This window comes from Hemitrygon akajei, chromosome 8, assembly GCF_048418815.1.
Source record: "Hemitrygon akajei chromosome 8, sHemAka1.3, whole genome shotgun sequence".
Taxonomy (NCBI): Eukaryota; Metazoa; Chordata; class Chondrichthyes; order Myliobatiformes; family Dasyatidae; genus Hemitrygon; species Hemitrygon akajei.
This window is the reverse complement of record NC_133131.1, coordinates 8,382,850-8,401,211: the sequence shown is the minus strand read 5'-3', so window position 1 is coordinate 8,401,211 and position 18,362 is coordinate 8,382,850. Positions and strand designations below refer to the sequence as shown.

The following is an 18,362-nucleotide window of genomic DNA, read 5'->3' as shown; positions in this document are numbered from 1 at the left end:
CTGATTTGTCTTCACACAAACAACACATTTCACTGCATGTTTTATGTTTCAATGTACATGTAACAAATAAAGTTAATCAAAAGAAGATAAACTGTGCAAATAAGATAATGGTGAGAACATGAGTCAAAAAAGAATCCTAAAAGTGAGTCTATGTTGTGAAATCAATTTTGGAGCTTTTTCTTTCCTGGACAATGGTGCTACCATACCCGATCATGATGCAACCAGTTAGGATACTCACTGCTGGTGCAACTACTGAAGTTTTTGATGACATGCCTTATAAATGTCTCCCTTGAAAAGCATTTACCCAATTCTCTTGGGTAATGAACTTGCGATGAACCTATATCGAACAGCAAGTCCAACTGCAGGGTCTCGACCCAAAATGTCAACTGTCCAATTCTCCCTACGAATGCCGCTTGATCAAGTGAGTTCTTCCAGTGGCTTGTCTGTTGCTCCAGGTTGGTAAGTTGGTGTATCATTGTCACATGCACCAAGGTGAAAAGCTTTATTTTTATTTAATTCAGAAATACAACACGGTGATAGGCACTCCTGGCCCAACGAGCCTATGCCACCCAATTACACCCACGTGACCAATTAACCTACTAACCCATATTCTTTGAAATGCAGCAGGAAACTGGAGCACCCGGAGGAAACGCACGCAGTCATGGGAAATTGTCCTAACACACTGTGGCGGGAATTGAACCCCTATCTCCCAATTGCTGGCACTGTAAAGCTAACCGCTCCACTACCATGGCGTATCTTGTTGCATGAAGCACCTTGGGACTTCTCCCATTGTTAAAGATTCAGTGTATATTCAAGTTACTAATTAGTGCAAGGTGCATCTGTAATTTCCACAGACAGGAATGACCCTGGGGAGGATGCATTTTATCAGAGGGATGCAATCCTCAGGGAGCCCGCTTTTGACACACTGTGAGGATTCCACACATTAGAGGCTGGAAGTGCAAAGATTGTACGAGTTAGCAAGCTGTGGACTTATTAACACTTACTAGATCATCCGTTGGCACTGGAAGCATGACGACACTTGTGGGCTGACTCCGGCACACCTTCGGACTGCATTGGTTGTTGATGCAAACAGTGCATGTCACTGTGTGTTTTGGTATGCATGTGACAAATAAAGCTATTCTAATTTGATCTGATTATCAAACAAAATTTACAACACTGGTGCTTGTTTGGAAAGCTGTGATCGACACAAAGATCTTGGTCAAGGCCCCAGTGATGTCATCTCTTGCCTCTCCCAATAACCTTAGGATATATCCCATCAGGCCCTGGGGACATACAGTACTGTGCAAAAATCTTAGACACAGATATAAATATAGCTAGGGTGCCTAAGACTTTTGCACTGTGTTGTATATTATGTCTTTCCAGTCACTAAATAACATTTAATACTACTGAGTTAATACAAAGCTACTCCGGTTTCTGTTTCCCAACTACCTTCCTATTTTAACCAATATATAGTGCTGTGCAAAAGTCTTGGGCATAATGGCTATATATATCTAAATATAAGTCTAAGACTTTTGAACAGTACTGTAAATAATGTTCTTGAAGAGACCAAATGGGATCTGTTTGTTTACCTCAAAAATTTCCCAGAATATTAGCATACTCCACCCTGATCTCACTATCAAAGCTTGGTGAAAGAAGAGGTTGTTGAAGCGTGTCTTAAAGTTCTGCCAATATTGCAGGCACGCTATGTTGGCGCAGGAATGTGTGTGACACTTTAGGACTGCCCCCAGCGTGTCCTCGAGTGTGTTGGTTGATAATGCAAGTGATGTATTACACTGTATGTACACATGATAAATAAGCTTGAATCTTGAACCAGGGAGGAAAGGTCTAGTGTAAAGTTCAGAGCTCAGGAGCCAGTGATTAAAATCAAGCGCAGGTGAGGCTTGAATTGATGGGCCATGGAAATTTCAGGCCACTCTGGACTGCAGAAGGTTTACAAGGATTGGGGGGCAGATAGTGTTGGACGGTGTTGCAATCAGAGACTGCAGGGATTTGGAAACACCCTGATGTTTAACTAAAGGAACTATCTTCCAAAGGTATCACCTTCCACACAAATTGGAGAGAGTCCAGAGCAGTTCACAAGAATTATCCTGGGCATGAAAGGGTTAAGGTATGAGGAGCATTTGATGGCTTTGGTCCTGTACTTGTTGGCGTTTAGAAGAATGAGAGGGGATCTCATTGAAATCTACCAAATATTGAAAGATCTAGATAGAGTGGACCTGGAGAGGATGTTTCCAATAGTGGGGGAGTCGAGGACCAGAGGGCACTGCCTCAACATACAAGGACATCCCATTAGAACAGAGATGAGGATGAATTTCTTTAGCCAGAGGGTGGAGAACCTGTGGAATTCATTGCCACAAAGGGCTGAGGAAGCCAGGTCATTGGCTATATTTTAAGTGGAGGTTGACAGGTTCTTGATTAGTACGAGTATCAAAGTTTACGGGTAGAAAACAGGAGAATGGGGTTGAGAGGGATAATTAATCACCCATAACTGGATGCCAGAGCAGACCTGATGAGCTGAATGGCCTAATTCTATTCTTATGTCTTATGGTCTCATCGGTTCCCATGACTACCAGTCAGTGTGGAGGATGGGCCTACAATTATATTATTTTTAGTTTATTTATTTAGACATACAGTACAGTAACAGGCTCTTCCAATTACACAATTTCCATACTGCCTGGCTAATTATACTCATGTGACCAATCACCTCACTAACATCTAAAACAGGAGAGCCAGTACTTGTGCGTGAGATTTCGCTGAGCATTTCCTACAACACTGACTACAACTGGCTGAAGTCATATGAAATACATCAGAAATAGAAGCTTGGTTCTTTCTGACTACTGTGGGTTAATGGCCAGAATAACTTTAGTATTTCTACAATATAGAAAACTCTATCTTAAGTTACCCAAGTTATAAGGATAGGTTAAATAGGCTAGGACTTTATTGTCTTTTGCACACTGGTTGAACGGCAAATTGGTGTGATCTTTCATTAATTCTATTTTGGATTTGAGTAAGCCCACAAGAAAATGAATCTCAGGGTTGTATATAGTGACATTGATGCACCATCAATGACTCTCTCTGAGACGTGAAGGCGAGATATCGGCTTTTATTGACTGGAAGAAAGAACAAGCCGTAGTTGACCACCATACTACATCCTGGAGACTGAGGGCCGGACTCAGGCCTCAATCACCTTTATACCGGGGTCTGTGGGGGGGGAGCCACAGTCAGTGGGAGGGGCCACAGGTGCAGTCAGCAGGGGGCGTGTCCAGACAGGTATATGTAGTTCACCACAGACATGCATCGACTAATGTAATAAATGTAATTTGAACCTTTGAACCTTACAGTGTAGGAGAATGAGAAATTTGAGGGGTACAGATAGGGTAAACGTCAGCAGGCTTTTTACACAGAGGTTAGGTGAGACTAGAACTAGAGGTCATGGATAAGTGTGAAATGTGAAATTTAAGGGGAACATGAGGGGACATTTGTTCACTCAGAGGGTGGTGTGAGTGCGGAACAAGCTGCCAGTGAAAGTGGTGGATATGAGTTTGATTTCAACATTCAGAGAAGTTTGGATGGGTACATGGATGGGAGGGGTATGGAGGGCTATGGTCCGGGTGTGGGTCAATGTGATTAGGCAGAATATTAGTTCAGCATGGACGAGATGGGCTGAAAGGCCTGTTTCTACGCTGTGATGTTAAATGACTCTACAACTCTAATAGCAGTGAGATATTGTTTTGGTCACCTTTCCTGCGCACCGGGCTGCAGGAAGAGGTCAAAAGAGGGAAGAGTTCTTGGGCTCAGCTGTGGGATCCTTTCAGTTCCACCACCCCCATCCTCTCTGGAGATAGGCGGACCCATGGTTTAATGCTTGATTCAAGAAGCAGCGAATCTAAGTGTGGTATCACCTCAGTGCTGCCTTAAAGCTTCACTACAGAGGTTGGAATTTGCTGTCACAAAATAAGAGCTTCCGCCATATTTGTGTAATGCCGAGCAATCAAATATGGTTAAGAGTACATTACCTTTGCCTCTTTCTGCCCTGCAGGTGAATGCACTGTGGAACAAGACCGGCTCTGATGAGAAGTGTTGGCCTACAAGACGTGAATTTACCTCACAAATCCTGAGGTGCGGTGCAGTGGGGTGGGGAATGGAAAATTAATGGGCCTCAGCTGTGACTGGGTTTTCAAAGGACTGGACCCGCCCTGCACACATCTACTGTCTGCTGGCTGTTCGTGGAAATGCTCAGAGCCCTTTGTTGAGCCACGTTGCCCTCTAGTCGGAACAATAAGCAAGTGTAACAGGACACCACAAGAAAAGTACAAACATATATTGTTCAAGCTTCATTCATACTGAGGCTGTTCACACTCATAAAGCAGTGTGGTGATTGCTGCAATTACAGCCTTGGAAGGATTCTTTCCCCCCCACTCAGGTTGGGTGAGACTAGAACTAGAGGTCATAGGGTAAGGGTGAAAGGTGAACTGTTTAAGGGGAACACGAGGGGCAACTTCTTCACTCAGAGGATGGTGAGAATGTGGAACGAGCTGCCAGCGCAAGTGTTGGGCATGGGTTCAATTTCACCATTTCAGAGAAACGTGGAGAGGTACATGGATGGGAGGGGCATGGAAGGCTATGGCCTGCATGCAATTCAATGGGAAAAGTGATAATAATAGTTCGGCATTGATGAGATATGCCAAAGAGCCTGTTTAATGTTGTTATATTCTATAACTCTATAATATTTTTTAATAAGTTCACGGAGTCCCCACCAGTGTCTACAAGTAAAAATCAGCCATGACTTCGGCAATACGTGATGGACAAGGGAACAGGCAACACACAAAATGCTGGAGGAACTCAGCAAGTCAGGCAGCATCTATGGAGGGGAATAAAGTTGACATTTCTAGCCAAGACTCTTCATTAGGATGATAATTTGACCTAAAACAAGGAAACTGGGGTCAAAGAATTAAGCATCACAGAAACAGAACCTTTGGTCCAGCCCCACCATTCCAACCAAGATTTACCTAGATTTGGCCTGCATCCCTCTAAACCTTTCCGCTCCATGCACCTGTCCAAATATATTTTAAATGTTGTTATTATACTGGCCACTCCAGTCCCCATTAAATCGCTCCCCTCTCAGCTGAAACCTGCGCCCTCTACTGTTGGACTCTCCGACCCCGAGAAAAAGACTGACCATCACCAACACTATCTATGCCTCTCAGACTTTACAAATCTATGAAAAGTCACCCTTCAGCCTGCTTTGTTACAGGAAAAACAGTCCTATCTGTCCTTACAACTCAAGACCACTATCATAAATACTTTCTGAAGCTTTTCAACCTAAATCGCACTATACCATATGACAATCAAAATGTACACAACATTCAGGTGTAGCCTCACTGACATCTCGTACAGCTGTAACATGACATCCCAATTCTTGGACTCATGACCTACCTGATGTAGGCAAGCCTTCTTCTTCACCACTCTGTCCACCTGTGTCACCACTTTCAGAAAGTTCTGTGCTTATACACCTATATTGCTCTGTTCTATGACACTCCCCGGGGTCCTTCCATTCACTGAGTAAGTCCTGGCCTGGTTTCACATCTCAAAATGCATCACATCTCACTTGTCTGAATTAAATTCCATCTGCCACTCTGTTGTCCACTTTCACAGTCAATCTCAACCTTGTGGTAACCACAGACTACCTTCTTCACTACACTCCACTACACCAACAATTTTGGTGTCATCTGTAAACTTACTAATCATGCCAGTTACATTCTCATCCAAATCATTAATATACTGTATACACTCAGTGGCCACTTCATTAGGTACACTTGCTCGTTAATGCAAATATCTAACCAGACAATCATGTGGCAGAAACTCAATGCATAAAAGCACACAGACATGTTCAAGAGGTTCAGTTGTTGTTCAGACCAAATATCAGAATGGGGAAGAAAACGTGATCTAAGTGACCTTGACCATGGAATGATTGTTGGTGCTAGATGGAGTGGTTTGACTATGTCAGAAACTGCTGGTCTCCTGGGATTTTCACTCAAAAGTCTTGAGAGTTTACAGAGAATGGTGCGAGAAACAAAACTCATTCAGTGAATGGCAGTTCTGTGGGTGAAGAAGCCTTGTTAATGAGAGAATAGCCAGACTGGTTCAAGCTGAGAGGAAGGTGACACCAACTCAAATTGCTACATGTTACAACAGTGGTGTACAGAAGAATATCTCCAAGTGCACAACACGTCAAACCTTGAAATGGATGGACTACAGCAGCAAAAGACCATGAACGTACAGAAATACACTTGGTGACCTCTTTATTAGGTACCTCCTGGACCGAATGAAGTGGCCACCAAGTGTATATACAACAAACAACAGGGGTCCCAGCACCAGTCGGTCACAGGCCTCCATTTGAGGAACAACCCTTCAATATCACCCTCTGATTCCTTCCACTGAGCCAATTCACTAGCTCACTCTGGATCCCATGTGACCTCACCTTCAAGAACCAGCCTATCGGTGTGGGACCTTGTCAAAAGCCATGTAGACAACATCTACCAAACTCCCTCATCAATCCTCTTCAAAAATACTTAATTCTAGTTACAAAATATCTGTAACACAGAAATAGGCCAGTTAAACTACTACTGTCTAGATGAGGGGCTCCCAACCTTTTTTTATGCCATGGATGCCTACATTAACCAAGGGATCCATGGAACCCGGGTTGGGAAGTCCTGCTCTAAACACACACAAAATGCTGGAGGACCTCAGCAGGTCCAGCACTATTTATGAAGAAGAATAAACAGCTGATGTTTCAGGCCAAAACCTTTCATAAATGCTGGTGAAAGGTCTCAGCCTGAAATATCAACTTCTTATTCCTCTCCATCGATGCTGCTTGACCTGCTGAGTTCTTCCAGCATTTTGTGTGTGCTACTGCGGATTTTCAAAATCTGCAGAATCTTTTGTGTTCAGTCTTTAGGCATTTATATTGCTTCTTCCATGTTGCTCCATGAGGTAATCGCTTCATGTTCTCACTGTACTCAAGCTGAATATGTTTATCCACTATTTCCCACTGGATGCATGGGAGCTAGGTTACATGTTTGGGCTCTAGTTTTTGTCTGCCCTGTAAGTGAAGACAACTCCTGTATCGAAATTATCAAATAACTCCACAAGTTTTAAGGTGACCATTTTTCTCCTCATACATATTTTGAGTGCAGTTATCCCCAACTTGTTTACTTATTGTCGATACGCAGGTACATTAGGGGTATAGATAGGGTTAATGCAAGCAGGCTTTTTCCACTGAGATTGGGTGGGACTAGAACTAGATGTCATAGGTGAAAGATGAAATATTTCTGGGGAACCCCTCCACTCAGAGGATGGTGAGAGCGTGGAGTTAGCTCAAATCCAAGTTTCATTATCATTGATCCATACATGAATATGGCCGAACGAAACAGCATCCCTCCAAGGCCAAGGTGCAAAACAGATTACCAACAGCACACAGCACATATGGTTACGATAGAAGAAAAACATACAGTCACGAAAATATAGCCCAAGTCCCCAAATGGCATGGCCCATAGATTGATGCTGCATGGGTTGCTGTCCTGGTCCAGCTTGTTCTCCCACTGAGCAAACACTGGAGGGCAGCACCGACAGGAAGGGTCGGCCCCCAACCCAGTACGGATCCTAGCGCACTCACACAGGCCTCCGTTCTCTCACATACTGCCTCTAGCGTCTCCTCCCCGGGCAACTGCAACAGGCAACCTGGTGACAAGCAAGGCATTGCAGCTCACTCATCATTGGTCTCGCCAATCAACTAGTGAACCAGACTTGCAGTATTCTACACTACCAATGTCCAACAGGGTGTTGCAATCACAAGAAAAATGTCAATAGTTCATGTTGAATTGTCATTCCATCATACATGGATACAGCTGAACAAAACAGCATTCCTCCGGGGCCAAGGTACAAAACGTACACAGCACTTGACAGCACAAGGCACACACGCAGATTCAAAGTAGCAAGCAAACATACAGTCACGCAAAAAAAAATATAACCCAAGTCCCTGAGTGACATGTCCCGCAAATTGATGGTACAGTTCCCGTAAGCCAATAGACTAACACATGCACAGGTGCAATCCAGCTTGTCATTCTACCAATTGAACACTGGAAGGCAGCACCCACAGGAAAGGCCAGCCCCTGAGCATGACACCACCTCCAGCGACACCTTCCCTGAAATGCAGCAGCAGCAGGCAAGCCCGTTACTTGAGGCCTAGTCCGTGCTACAACCAAAGCCATATAGCTCCCCCACTGTCTCTACACCAACAAACAAGGGGAATGGGCTTGAGGCATTTTACATTATTGATGTCCAATAGGGTCTTGAAATTAATAATCACCCGCCACTACACAGCACGCCGCTTTCACGCACCAACTCCGATGTCTCCCTGTAGCAGACCCAACACGGTCCACAGCAAGTCCAGCTCCTATGCCAACAAGCAGTATGCTGCTGGGGTAGACCCACAGTACCCAAAGTATCTAAGACAATCATTCGCACTGTTTGTTGAACCATGCACTGTCTTGGCACAACAATGGTATGCAACAAGTCCAAGCAACAACACAACAACGTATGCAATTAAGTCTAGCTCTATCACTACTGAGCAGCTCACTGGGGGGGTAGATCCGCAATACTTGATGTTCTTAAAATCCAGCAGCGTCTTGTGATCATAAAACAGACATCATACCTTTGATTGGACCTGGAGTGGCCACTGCATCTGAGTGTGTTGCCATCTTACCAGAAGCAAGTGGTGGGTGCCTGAAAGAGTAGTGGATGTGGGGTTGATTTGAACATTTAAGAGATGTTTAGATAAATACATGGATGGGGGGGATCCATCCATGGAGGACTATGGTGTTGGTGCAGGTCAAGGGCACTAGGCAGAGTAACAGTTTGGCATGGACTAGATGGGCCAAAAGACCCATTTCTGCAGTCTGGTACTCTATGACTCTACTTAGGAAACTAGTTTTCTCTCTTTCTGGTTCTGATGAAGGATCTCATACCCAAATCGGGAACTGTCTTTCCACCAATGATATCCTGGCCTGCTGGGTTTATCTAACATTCAACATTTTTTAATTTTAAATTTTCCAGAATCTGTAGAACAACTGAGACACAGCTCAGCACCTCACAGGAACCTGCCTCCACTCTTTGGACTCTGTCTACACTTCTTGCTGCCTGAGTAAAGCAGCCAGCATAATCAAAGACCCCACCCACCCCAGACATTCTCTTCTCTCCCCATTCCATTGGGCAGGAGATAGAAAAGCCTGAAAGCACGTACCACCAGGCTCAAGCATAGCTTCTACCCCACTGTTATCAGACTCTGTACAATTAGATGGACTCTGAGCCTCACACTCTACCTCATTATGATCTTGCTCTTTATTGTTTACCTACTTCTACCATCAGGCAGAAGGTACACCATAGCACACCATCAGGTTCAATAAGTTATACCTTATGACCATCAGGCTCCTGAACTACGGTGGACAACCTTACTGACCTCAACCCTGAACTGATTCCACAACCTATGGATTCACTTTCAAGTGAGTCTATAGGTTGAGTATTATTTATATACTTTTTTTTTTGCACATTGGTTGTTTGTCAGACTTTGCTTATGTATAGTTTTTCATAAATTCTATTCTATTTCTTTATTTTCATGTAAATGCTTGCAAGAAAATGAATCTCAAGATATGGTTATATATACATGCGCTTTGATAATAAAAATCACTTTGACTTTGCACTAAATATTTTTTGATAGCTTTTACACTTTATTCTGCATTGTATTGGCTTTATCTTATCTAACTCAATGCATCGTGTTATGACTTTATCTGTATTAACAGTATGCAACTGTATCTGGTACATGACAATAATAAGCCCATATCAACACCACCAAAATCACTTGTACCTGTTTTTGAATTTTGTCTTTTAAGTCCTTCTACTACTTCTAACAGAGCCTTTTTACACCAGGATGACCAGAACTGGTCTCAATCTGAAACAAACTAGTGCCAAGACTCATTAAATAGGAATCTGGCAGACCTTTATTGAGACAGTAGTTGAAGAAACATAATGGGATCACAGACTTCATAAGCAAAACAATGCAAAAGCAGAGAGGTTAGGTTGAACCATTATAAAGGACTGCTTTTATAATATATAAGGTTTGGTGAGACTAGAGCTACAGGTCATAGGTTCAAGGTGAAACATGAAATATTTAAGGGGAGCCCAAAGGTAAGCCATAACCAGAGCTTCTACACCTAGATCTAATTACTACACATTAGGAAGGATGAGAATCCCAGAACAGATGAAGGGATTTATCAGAACAGTACCCGGGATCTTGGCCCACAAGTTCAGACAGAAACAAAAGGGTTGTTTTCTTTGAAGCAAAGAAGATTGAAAGGAGATATGACAGAAATATGCAAGATCAGGATGGTTCAATTAGGGTCTTCTTCTTCTTGGATCTTTAGCTCACAGTGGAGGGTAGCCTATCGATGACTTCCCGTCTCCATCATCCTCTGTTCTAAGCCAGTTTCTCCAGGGTGGACCACGAGTGTCTCCATCGTCTAATTTCTGCCTCGATGTCTCTCCTTCATGTGTTCTTTGGACATTGCTTTTCCCTCTTTCCTTGGGGATTCCGTTTTAATGTCTGCCTGATGATGATGTTGGTTGGCTTCCTCAAGGTGGGGCCAATCCACCTCCATTTCTGTTTGCGTATTTGTATTCCTAATGATTCCTGGTTGGTGTTTTCCCACAGTGTCTGGTTAATTACTATATCAGTCCACCTGATGTTTAGGATCCTTCTCAGGCACAGTGCCAAGAATTTTAGCCCCCAAGTTTGAACAGAAACAGGTGGGTTGTTTCTTTTGGAGCAAAGAAGATTGGGAGGAAATATGACAGAAATGTACAAGATCAGGTTAGTTCAGACAGGGCGAATAGAGGAAAACTGTTCCTCTATTAGTGGATGGTTTATGGACCAGGGCACATGGAAAGACATGAGACAAATGCAAGAAAAAACTTTAATGCAGAAAACAATTGTGATCTCGAACTTACCCACGTAAGGATAGACACAAATTTAACCCTGATCTTCGAAACAGAATTGAATTGACACCCAAGGGGAAATAGTTTGCAGAGTTACAGTAAAAATTTGAGAAACGAGAATGAGATTTGTAAAGAGTGGAAATGAAATAAAGGGGGGGCCAATAGCCTTTTTTTCTGTGGCATTGTAATGATGCTGTTTTATAACTGAGCAGTACCAAAACCACAATACTAGGTAAAGTGGGCTTCCTTCCCAGTGGAACAAATACAAAATGCTGGAGGAGTTCAGCGGGTCAGACAGTATCTATGAGGAGGAATAAATAGTTGATGTTTTGAGTCAAAAGCTTTCATCGGAACTAGGAAGGAAGAGGGAGGAAACCAGAATAAGATGCGGGGAAGGGAAGAAGTACAAGCTGGCAGGTGATTGGTGACACCAGTTGAGGGGCAAGGAGTACATGCTGGCTTGTGATCAGTGACACCAGGTGATGGAGAAGGTGGGTGGCTGGGGAGGATGTTATGAAGTGAGAAGCAGGGAGGGGGTTGGTGGAAGAGGTAAAGGGTTGAAGAAGAAAAAATCCGATAGGAGAAGGGTGTAGAACATGGGTGAAAGGGATGGCGGACAGGCACCACAAGGAGTTGATGGGTAGGTGAGGGGGAGGGGGATAGATCCCCAAAATTTAGAAAAGTCGACGTTCAACCCTTCCCAATTGACATTATGACCAAGCGATGTTCCTATACTGTGCTGATGTAATAAAATGTCTATAGAATTGGCACACTCTGGGAAACTTGGAGATTAGCAGGGTTACCTTGCCCTTATACACTACAAGTGGAAGGTGGAGCGTTCTGAACCTAGATTCTCCATGGATACATTCAACGGAACGCCTTGGTTACTGAAACTATGAGGTGGAAACACTCGACTTTGACTTATGCCAAAGCTGAGTCTGAAACTTTCAAGAGTTGTGTAACCGCCTGGTGATAAATAGATATAACAACTTCTGTACCCAATGCACAGCATCCCCCGCTTGTAAAACAGGTTTAAGAGGTATAGTCAGAATGGATAGAAAGACATCAGAGGAACTCCTGGAGTTAACAATGGTCGGGATCAAATTGTCTCAAATTTCAGAGCTAGCTCTTCAACCAGTTCCTCTTTCAAATGTCCTGACTCCCTTCCAACGATGTACAAATGAAAGTCTTTAATCCTTAACACGTTCTAAAGAAACCCTCATGCTAACAATTCAGAGCAGGAAAAATTTGTGGCGATTTTAAACAAACACCGGTAATACATTCAGCGTGATCGCGCGCGTGTGTGTATGGGGAGGGAACCGTTATCATACGACCGGAACAAAAAAGAACAGTTATAACGAGAAAACTGAAAAGGCCTCTGTTCCTATAAATAAAACACTACTGTCCGTGTACTTAACCGATCAAATATTGCTCAGTTTATTTGAAATACAATTGGCAATAAAAAATGAAGCCGATGGTCACCGCAAGAACAGATAAATAGTTGGAGGCAGAGGGTGCGCGTCAAGCCGGGGACGCGCCTGTCAGCTTCTGAAGGCAGAATGTACACCCTCAAGTGGGGATACGATATCGTGTCTTCACTGTGAGACAACAGTAGGAACTGGGAGAGGACAGGGAACCAATCTCCTGCACAGATTGAGAGCGCCAAGACTCAGGAATCTAGTCACCTGTACAGCCTGCTTTGAACAATTGTACAGGGATATTCTGGCAAAAGCACCGCGGACAAAACCCGCCGGGTTATAAAGCCATTTTTTTTTGCCTCGTCAGAGAAGATTTCCCCAGCCAGTGAAGTGCGAGGCTACGGTCAGACAGCCCTCGTCGGAGGGAGGCTTCGAGCCGTCTGTGTTCTGATTTAGAACAGCTCGGAATGCAACAATTAAAAACGAGCACAATTGCCACAAAACTGAAAATTAGGCTACACTCCTCCACATTCCACATCTTATTTGGGAGGGAAAGTCCAGGGTCACACAATAATCAGTCAGACATGGATACAATACTCAGTCGAACCACTCGCCTTAAAAATACACCGCTACAACTTCACTGTTAACAGTAACTTTTCCTCTTTTTAAACTATTCTAGGGAACACAACTGGCTCAAAGCCTCTCTTCCAACGATGTGGGTCCGACCGTAGACTCACACTTCGCCAAATGGGGAAATCCTTTCTGACTAGGCAGAAAAATAAGTGGCTTTAACCCGGTGGATTTTGCCCGCTGTACATTGGTTTACATATTGTTCAAAGCCCAGTGCATTGACGATTGCGTTTGCAGCCTACAGCAATAAATTTGCGTTAAATGGTAGGAATCCCTGCCAACGTCAGGCGCTGTGAGTCTTAAAACTAACAGGAGATTAAACGGTTCCCCCGGGTCACGCTTATCCTTTCCGAATTAGTGGTTTAGGATAAACTCCGATCAATGCAAAGACTGCAAAGTGCCTTTTTTGGTTTTCAATTACTCCTGAGTGCAGGGGGAGTTGCAAACTGCTATCATTTATGTCACTCTCCCCCGCGATAGAGACCCCAATAATCCCGGTCCCTTGTACAGGATACCACGCCGGGGTTTTCAATGTCATATTCCCGTTTTTCCCCCACACGAAATTCACAATGCAAAGACAGTTTCCTTCACAACCACGATCAGCGCGTTTAAATCCCCGTCAATCTAACAAATACTCTCCCTTTTATCAATCACCTCCAATTGTATTATATTTAATGCAAGCGTCACATCCTAATGCAATCGCAGTTTGCCCCCCAAGACGAATTTAATTTGCCTCTCGGCCCTCCCCGAGGTGACCACAGTTCTGCAAAGGCTGCATTTTGTTTGACGTTTTGACCTTCAGTTCACGCCGGCTGGCGAACATTTCAAACCATCCAAAAGGGGCTCCCCGATCTCACTTTTTTGCTTACATTGCAATTGTTTCCAAAGCCTCTCGCTCAATGCAACGCTGACTATTGTTATACATTTTAAGTCTAACATCGGTACTTAACTATCTGCAGAGATGCTGGAGACACAGATCTAGGCACTCTCCTTCGACCTCCTCCTCTGTGATGTGGTTCGAGACAGGCCGGAGTGGCAACGGGTCGTCCTCGCCGAAGGGCCCTCGGAATTCCCGCAGCAGGAGCTCCAGGAACCTCCTAAAGGCTTTCTCCTCGCTTGCCGACGATGCCATCGCTTCGCATTCCCGGAGCCCGGCAGCCCGCACGCGATCTGGGCTCAGCGTTCGTCTGCTTCCAGTGACAAGAGTGCGCGCCCCCGCCCACCCCACGAGCAGACAATGCTCGGGCGTGCGCGTCCCCGGCAGCCGTACGCGCGCGCACTCCCCTGCCTCCCAGCAGACGTGGGCGTGCCTCCAGGTGCCATGGGTAGCTCCCACCTTGGCTCCCTTCAGTTTGAGCTTGAGCTCCTCCAGCATTTTGCTGTGTGTGTTGCTTGGCTTCATTTGGATTTTTTTTTTCTTGACAAAATCAGTACATTATTTATTAAATCAAATTAAAATGCTGTAAACGTTCAGCAAGTCAGGCAGCATCAATGGTGAGAGAAACAAAGTGGACATCCTCTGAAATTGTAGATGGGTCCTGGATACTGTAAGACCATAAGATATAGGAGCAAAATTAGGCCATTTAGCACATCGAATCTGCTCCACCATTCCATCATGGCTGATTTATTATCCTTCTCAAACCCATTCTCCTGCTTTCTCCCTGTAACTTTTGTCGCCCTTACTAAACAAGAACCTATCAACCTCTGCTTTACATATCCTGTGATTTGGCCTCCACAGTAGTCTGTGGCAACGAATTCCACAGATTCACCTCCCTCTGGCTAGACATTCCTCCTCATTCCTGTTCTAATTGGACAACATCCTGCAAACATAAGAGAGTCTGCAGATGCTGGAAATCCAGAACAACAGATACAAAATGCTGGAGGAACTCAGCAGGTCAGGCAGCACCTATGGAAATGAATAAACAGTCGATATTTCAGGCTGAGACCCTTCATTGGGACTGGAAGGAAGAGGGAAGATGCCAGAATACAAAAGTGGGAAAGGGGATGGAGTACAAGCTAGAAATTGATATGTGAAAGGTGGAGGAGGGGGGGATGAAGAAGAATCTGGGTGGTGATAGGTAGAAAAGGTAAAGGGCTGGGGGAGATAATACAACTTACAGGGAAGTAGTCACCCCAAAGTTGCAAAGGGTGGGTAGCTGGGTGACTGTCAGGAGAAATGGAAATGTGAATAGCAAATTAGTGCAGAGCACCCCGTGGCCATTCCCCTCAAAAATAAATAAACAGTTTTGGATAGTGTTTTGGGGGATGAACTCCCAAGGGAACACCATTGAGACGAGGAGAGCATGGACTTGTGGGGGGAGGGGAGAGTAGGGAGGGGGAAGAGAATCGAACTTGGGTCACTGACACTGTAGAAGTGCTCCTTGATGCCACACTTCATCAGATGCTTCAGGACTTGGTCAGTGGAGGTACCAATAAGCCACCCCTGGTGATGAACCTACATGGGGCAATTTGGTAGAACAGCGGTTAGCATAATGCTTTACAGTGCCAACAATTGTAAGATCAGGGTTCAATTCCTGCTGCTGTCTGTGAGGAGTTTGTACATTCTCCCTGTGACCACTTGGGTTTTCTCTGGATGCTCCATTTCCTCCCAAATTCCAAGGACATACAGGTTAGGGTAAGGGTTAGTAATGGGTGCCAGGAAGCATGGCAACACATCCCAGACTGTGTTGGTCAATGATGCAATTGACCCATATCACTGTATGTTTCGATTGACATGCGGTAAATAAACCTAACCTTAACGTTGTGCCCTGATGACTTGTTAATTTCCATCCACATATTCTGCCTGACCTGCTAAGTTCCTCCAGCTTTTTGTCTGCTGCTCTAGGTTCCCAGCACCTGCAGTCTTTTGCAACTCCAGCTTGTGCCCAAGCTGCTTTCAGTGCTTCTTCACAAGGAGCAATGCCAGAAGAAAACAACATCCATCATCAAGGGTCCAGGGCAGGAGGTACGGAAGTGGTAGTTCCCATACTACTACATTCAGAAACAGCTATTACCCTTCAACCATCAGGCTCCTGAACTGGCGTGGATAACTTCACTCATCTCAACCCAGAACGGATTCCACAATCACAGAAGCGGAGTAGTTAGCACGATGCTATTACAGCTCGGGGCGTCAAGGGTTCGGGGTTCAGTTCCGGTGTCATCTCTAAGGAGTCTGTATGTCCTCCCTGTGGAATGCATGGGTTTTCCTTGGGTGCTCTAGATGCCTGCCACAGTCCAAAGACACACTCATTGTAAATTGTACTGTGATTAGATGAGGGTTGAAGTGGGGTTGTCAGGCGGTTGCTGGGGCAGCATGGCTCAAAGAGCCGGAATGGGCCATTCTACTCTGTGTCGCTAAATACAATAAAGATAAACCTATCGACTGTATAGCTGTATTCATGTATTGCTGACTGACAATTAAACTCAAACTTGAATTCACTTTCAAGGACACAACTCCTCAGTATTATCTATATCTAATTTTATTTGTAGAATTTCTCTTCTTTTACACATTGGTTATCAGTCTTTGTTTATGCATACTATAGTTTTTTATAAATTCTATTATATTTCTTTATTTTCCTGTGCATGCCTGCAAGAAAACGAATCACTATGGTGACATTCACGAACTTTGATAATAAATTTACTTTGAACTTTGTTTAAAATGGGCACTGGTTCATTGGTTGAGAGGGGACAGTGGGCAGTAATCAGGAGGTAGCTATACCTGTTTGGTCTGATGTTACAAGATTTAAAGTATGTCTGAAATCAAAGCTGAGGTGTAACATTAAGTAAACATGCCCCCTCTCATCCAGCAGGTCTTCCCCCCCCACCACCCCCTCAGTGAACGTGTTCTGCTGATGGGACAAGATGGGCCCAGGGATAAAATGGAAGTGAATGCAGACCTATGAGTATAATTGTTCAGGTTGTTCCTGAGGACACCAGTCCCCAGATGTTTGTGAGATTTATAAGGTCGATGGTGGGCAGTAGCAGATTTGCCATGACTGAATCTGCTGCCTTGATCAGGTCAATCACTCAAAATGCCAGCAGCTTGCTTGTAGAACCAGGGTAATAATTGTGTTAAAGGAAATATTTCCACAAACCATCCGGCACACCCTTAAAGAATTCCAAATCTTGAGAAATATTGACACAGTGGCAGTAAGGGAAAGCCAGCAGCCAATTTGCACGTAGGAAGCTCCCCCCACCCCACCCCACCCCAGTAGTAATGTGATAATGACCAGATAATCTGCTTTAATACTGTTGGAGAGGTTTAAATGTAGGCCAGGTCATCGGGGAGAACTGTTCTCCAAAATCATGTCATGAGACTTTTTACGTTTGTTTTAGAGAGAAGTGAGACCTTGGTTTAAAATCTTGTCTGCTGCTCTTCCTCAGTACTACACCCAACTGTTCATTTGCAGATAGGAGGAAGAAAACCTCATATTCTGTCCAGATGGCCTTCAACTTTTCTAACTTCTAGTTATTTCTTCCCACTGCGTCCTCTCTATTTTTTCCATTTCCCATTCCGGTTCCCCTTTCATCCCTCTACTTCTCTCTGGTGCCCACCCTCCTTCCGTTTCTCCATTGGTCTATTCTCTTCCCCTATCAGATTCCTTCTTCTTCAGCCCTTTACCTCTTCCACCTATCACCTCCCAGCTTCTGAATTCATCCTCCCTCCCCCACCCACCTACCTTCCCCCTCACCTGCCAGCTTGTACTCCTCACCTCCCTCCACCTTATTCTGGCTTCCTCCCTCTTCTTTTCCAGTCCTGATGAAGGGACTTGGCCTGAAATGTTGACTGTTCATTCCTCTCCATAGACGCTGCCTGATCTGTTGAGTTCCTCCAGCATCTTGTGTTACTTTCCAGTGTCAATTTTGTTTCTCTGTTCAAGTGACTACTTCCAGTTTAAATACTGTACACTGGAAAGGCAAAGGTCAGCACACTTCTGAACCTGTTCCACCATTCACTTAGACACTCCCTTAGGTGTTCACGAAGATTTGGCATGGCATCCAAAACTTTGACAAACTTCTATCGAGAAACTGTATTTTCTGGCTGCATCACTGCCTGGTATGGAAACACCAATGCCCTTGAACACATATTTATGTAAATCTCCAGAAAGCCATAACACCAAACACCACTAGAATAGTCATAGGAATTGAGAAATGAGTGTACTTGGCTATACCTGTACCTCAGGTTTTCCCAGCTTCAGACCGAGACCCTTCAGCAGGACTCATAAATCACAATCATTGAAACCT

General features: G+C 44.3%; 1 protein-coding gene across 2 annotated transcripts in view; it reads right to left on the bottom strand.

The window, feature by feature from the left end:
* Positions 1 to 14,349, bottom strand: part of ppm1e (protein phosphatase, Mg2+/Mn2+ dependent, 1E) — a 159,586-nt gene extending 145,237 nt beyond the window's left edge. Inside the window, exon 1 of one of the 2 annotated variants that reach the window (XM_073053162.1) lies at positions 14,069 to 14,349. In XM_073053162.1, coding sequence (XP_072909263.1) covers positions 14,069 to 14,250 — 182 coding nt within the window. In that variant the 5' untranslated portion in view covers positions 14,251 to 14,349. The remainder of the gene's footprint in view (positions 1 to 14,068) is intronic. The other variant, XM_073053164.1, reaches the window with a different exon arrangement.
* Positions 14,350 to 18,362: the final 4,013 nt, after the last annotated feature.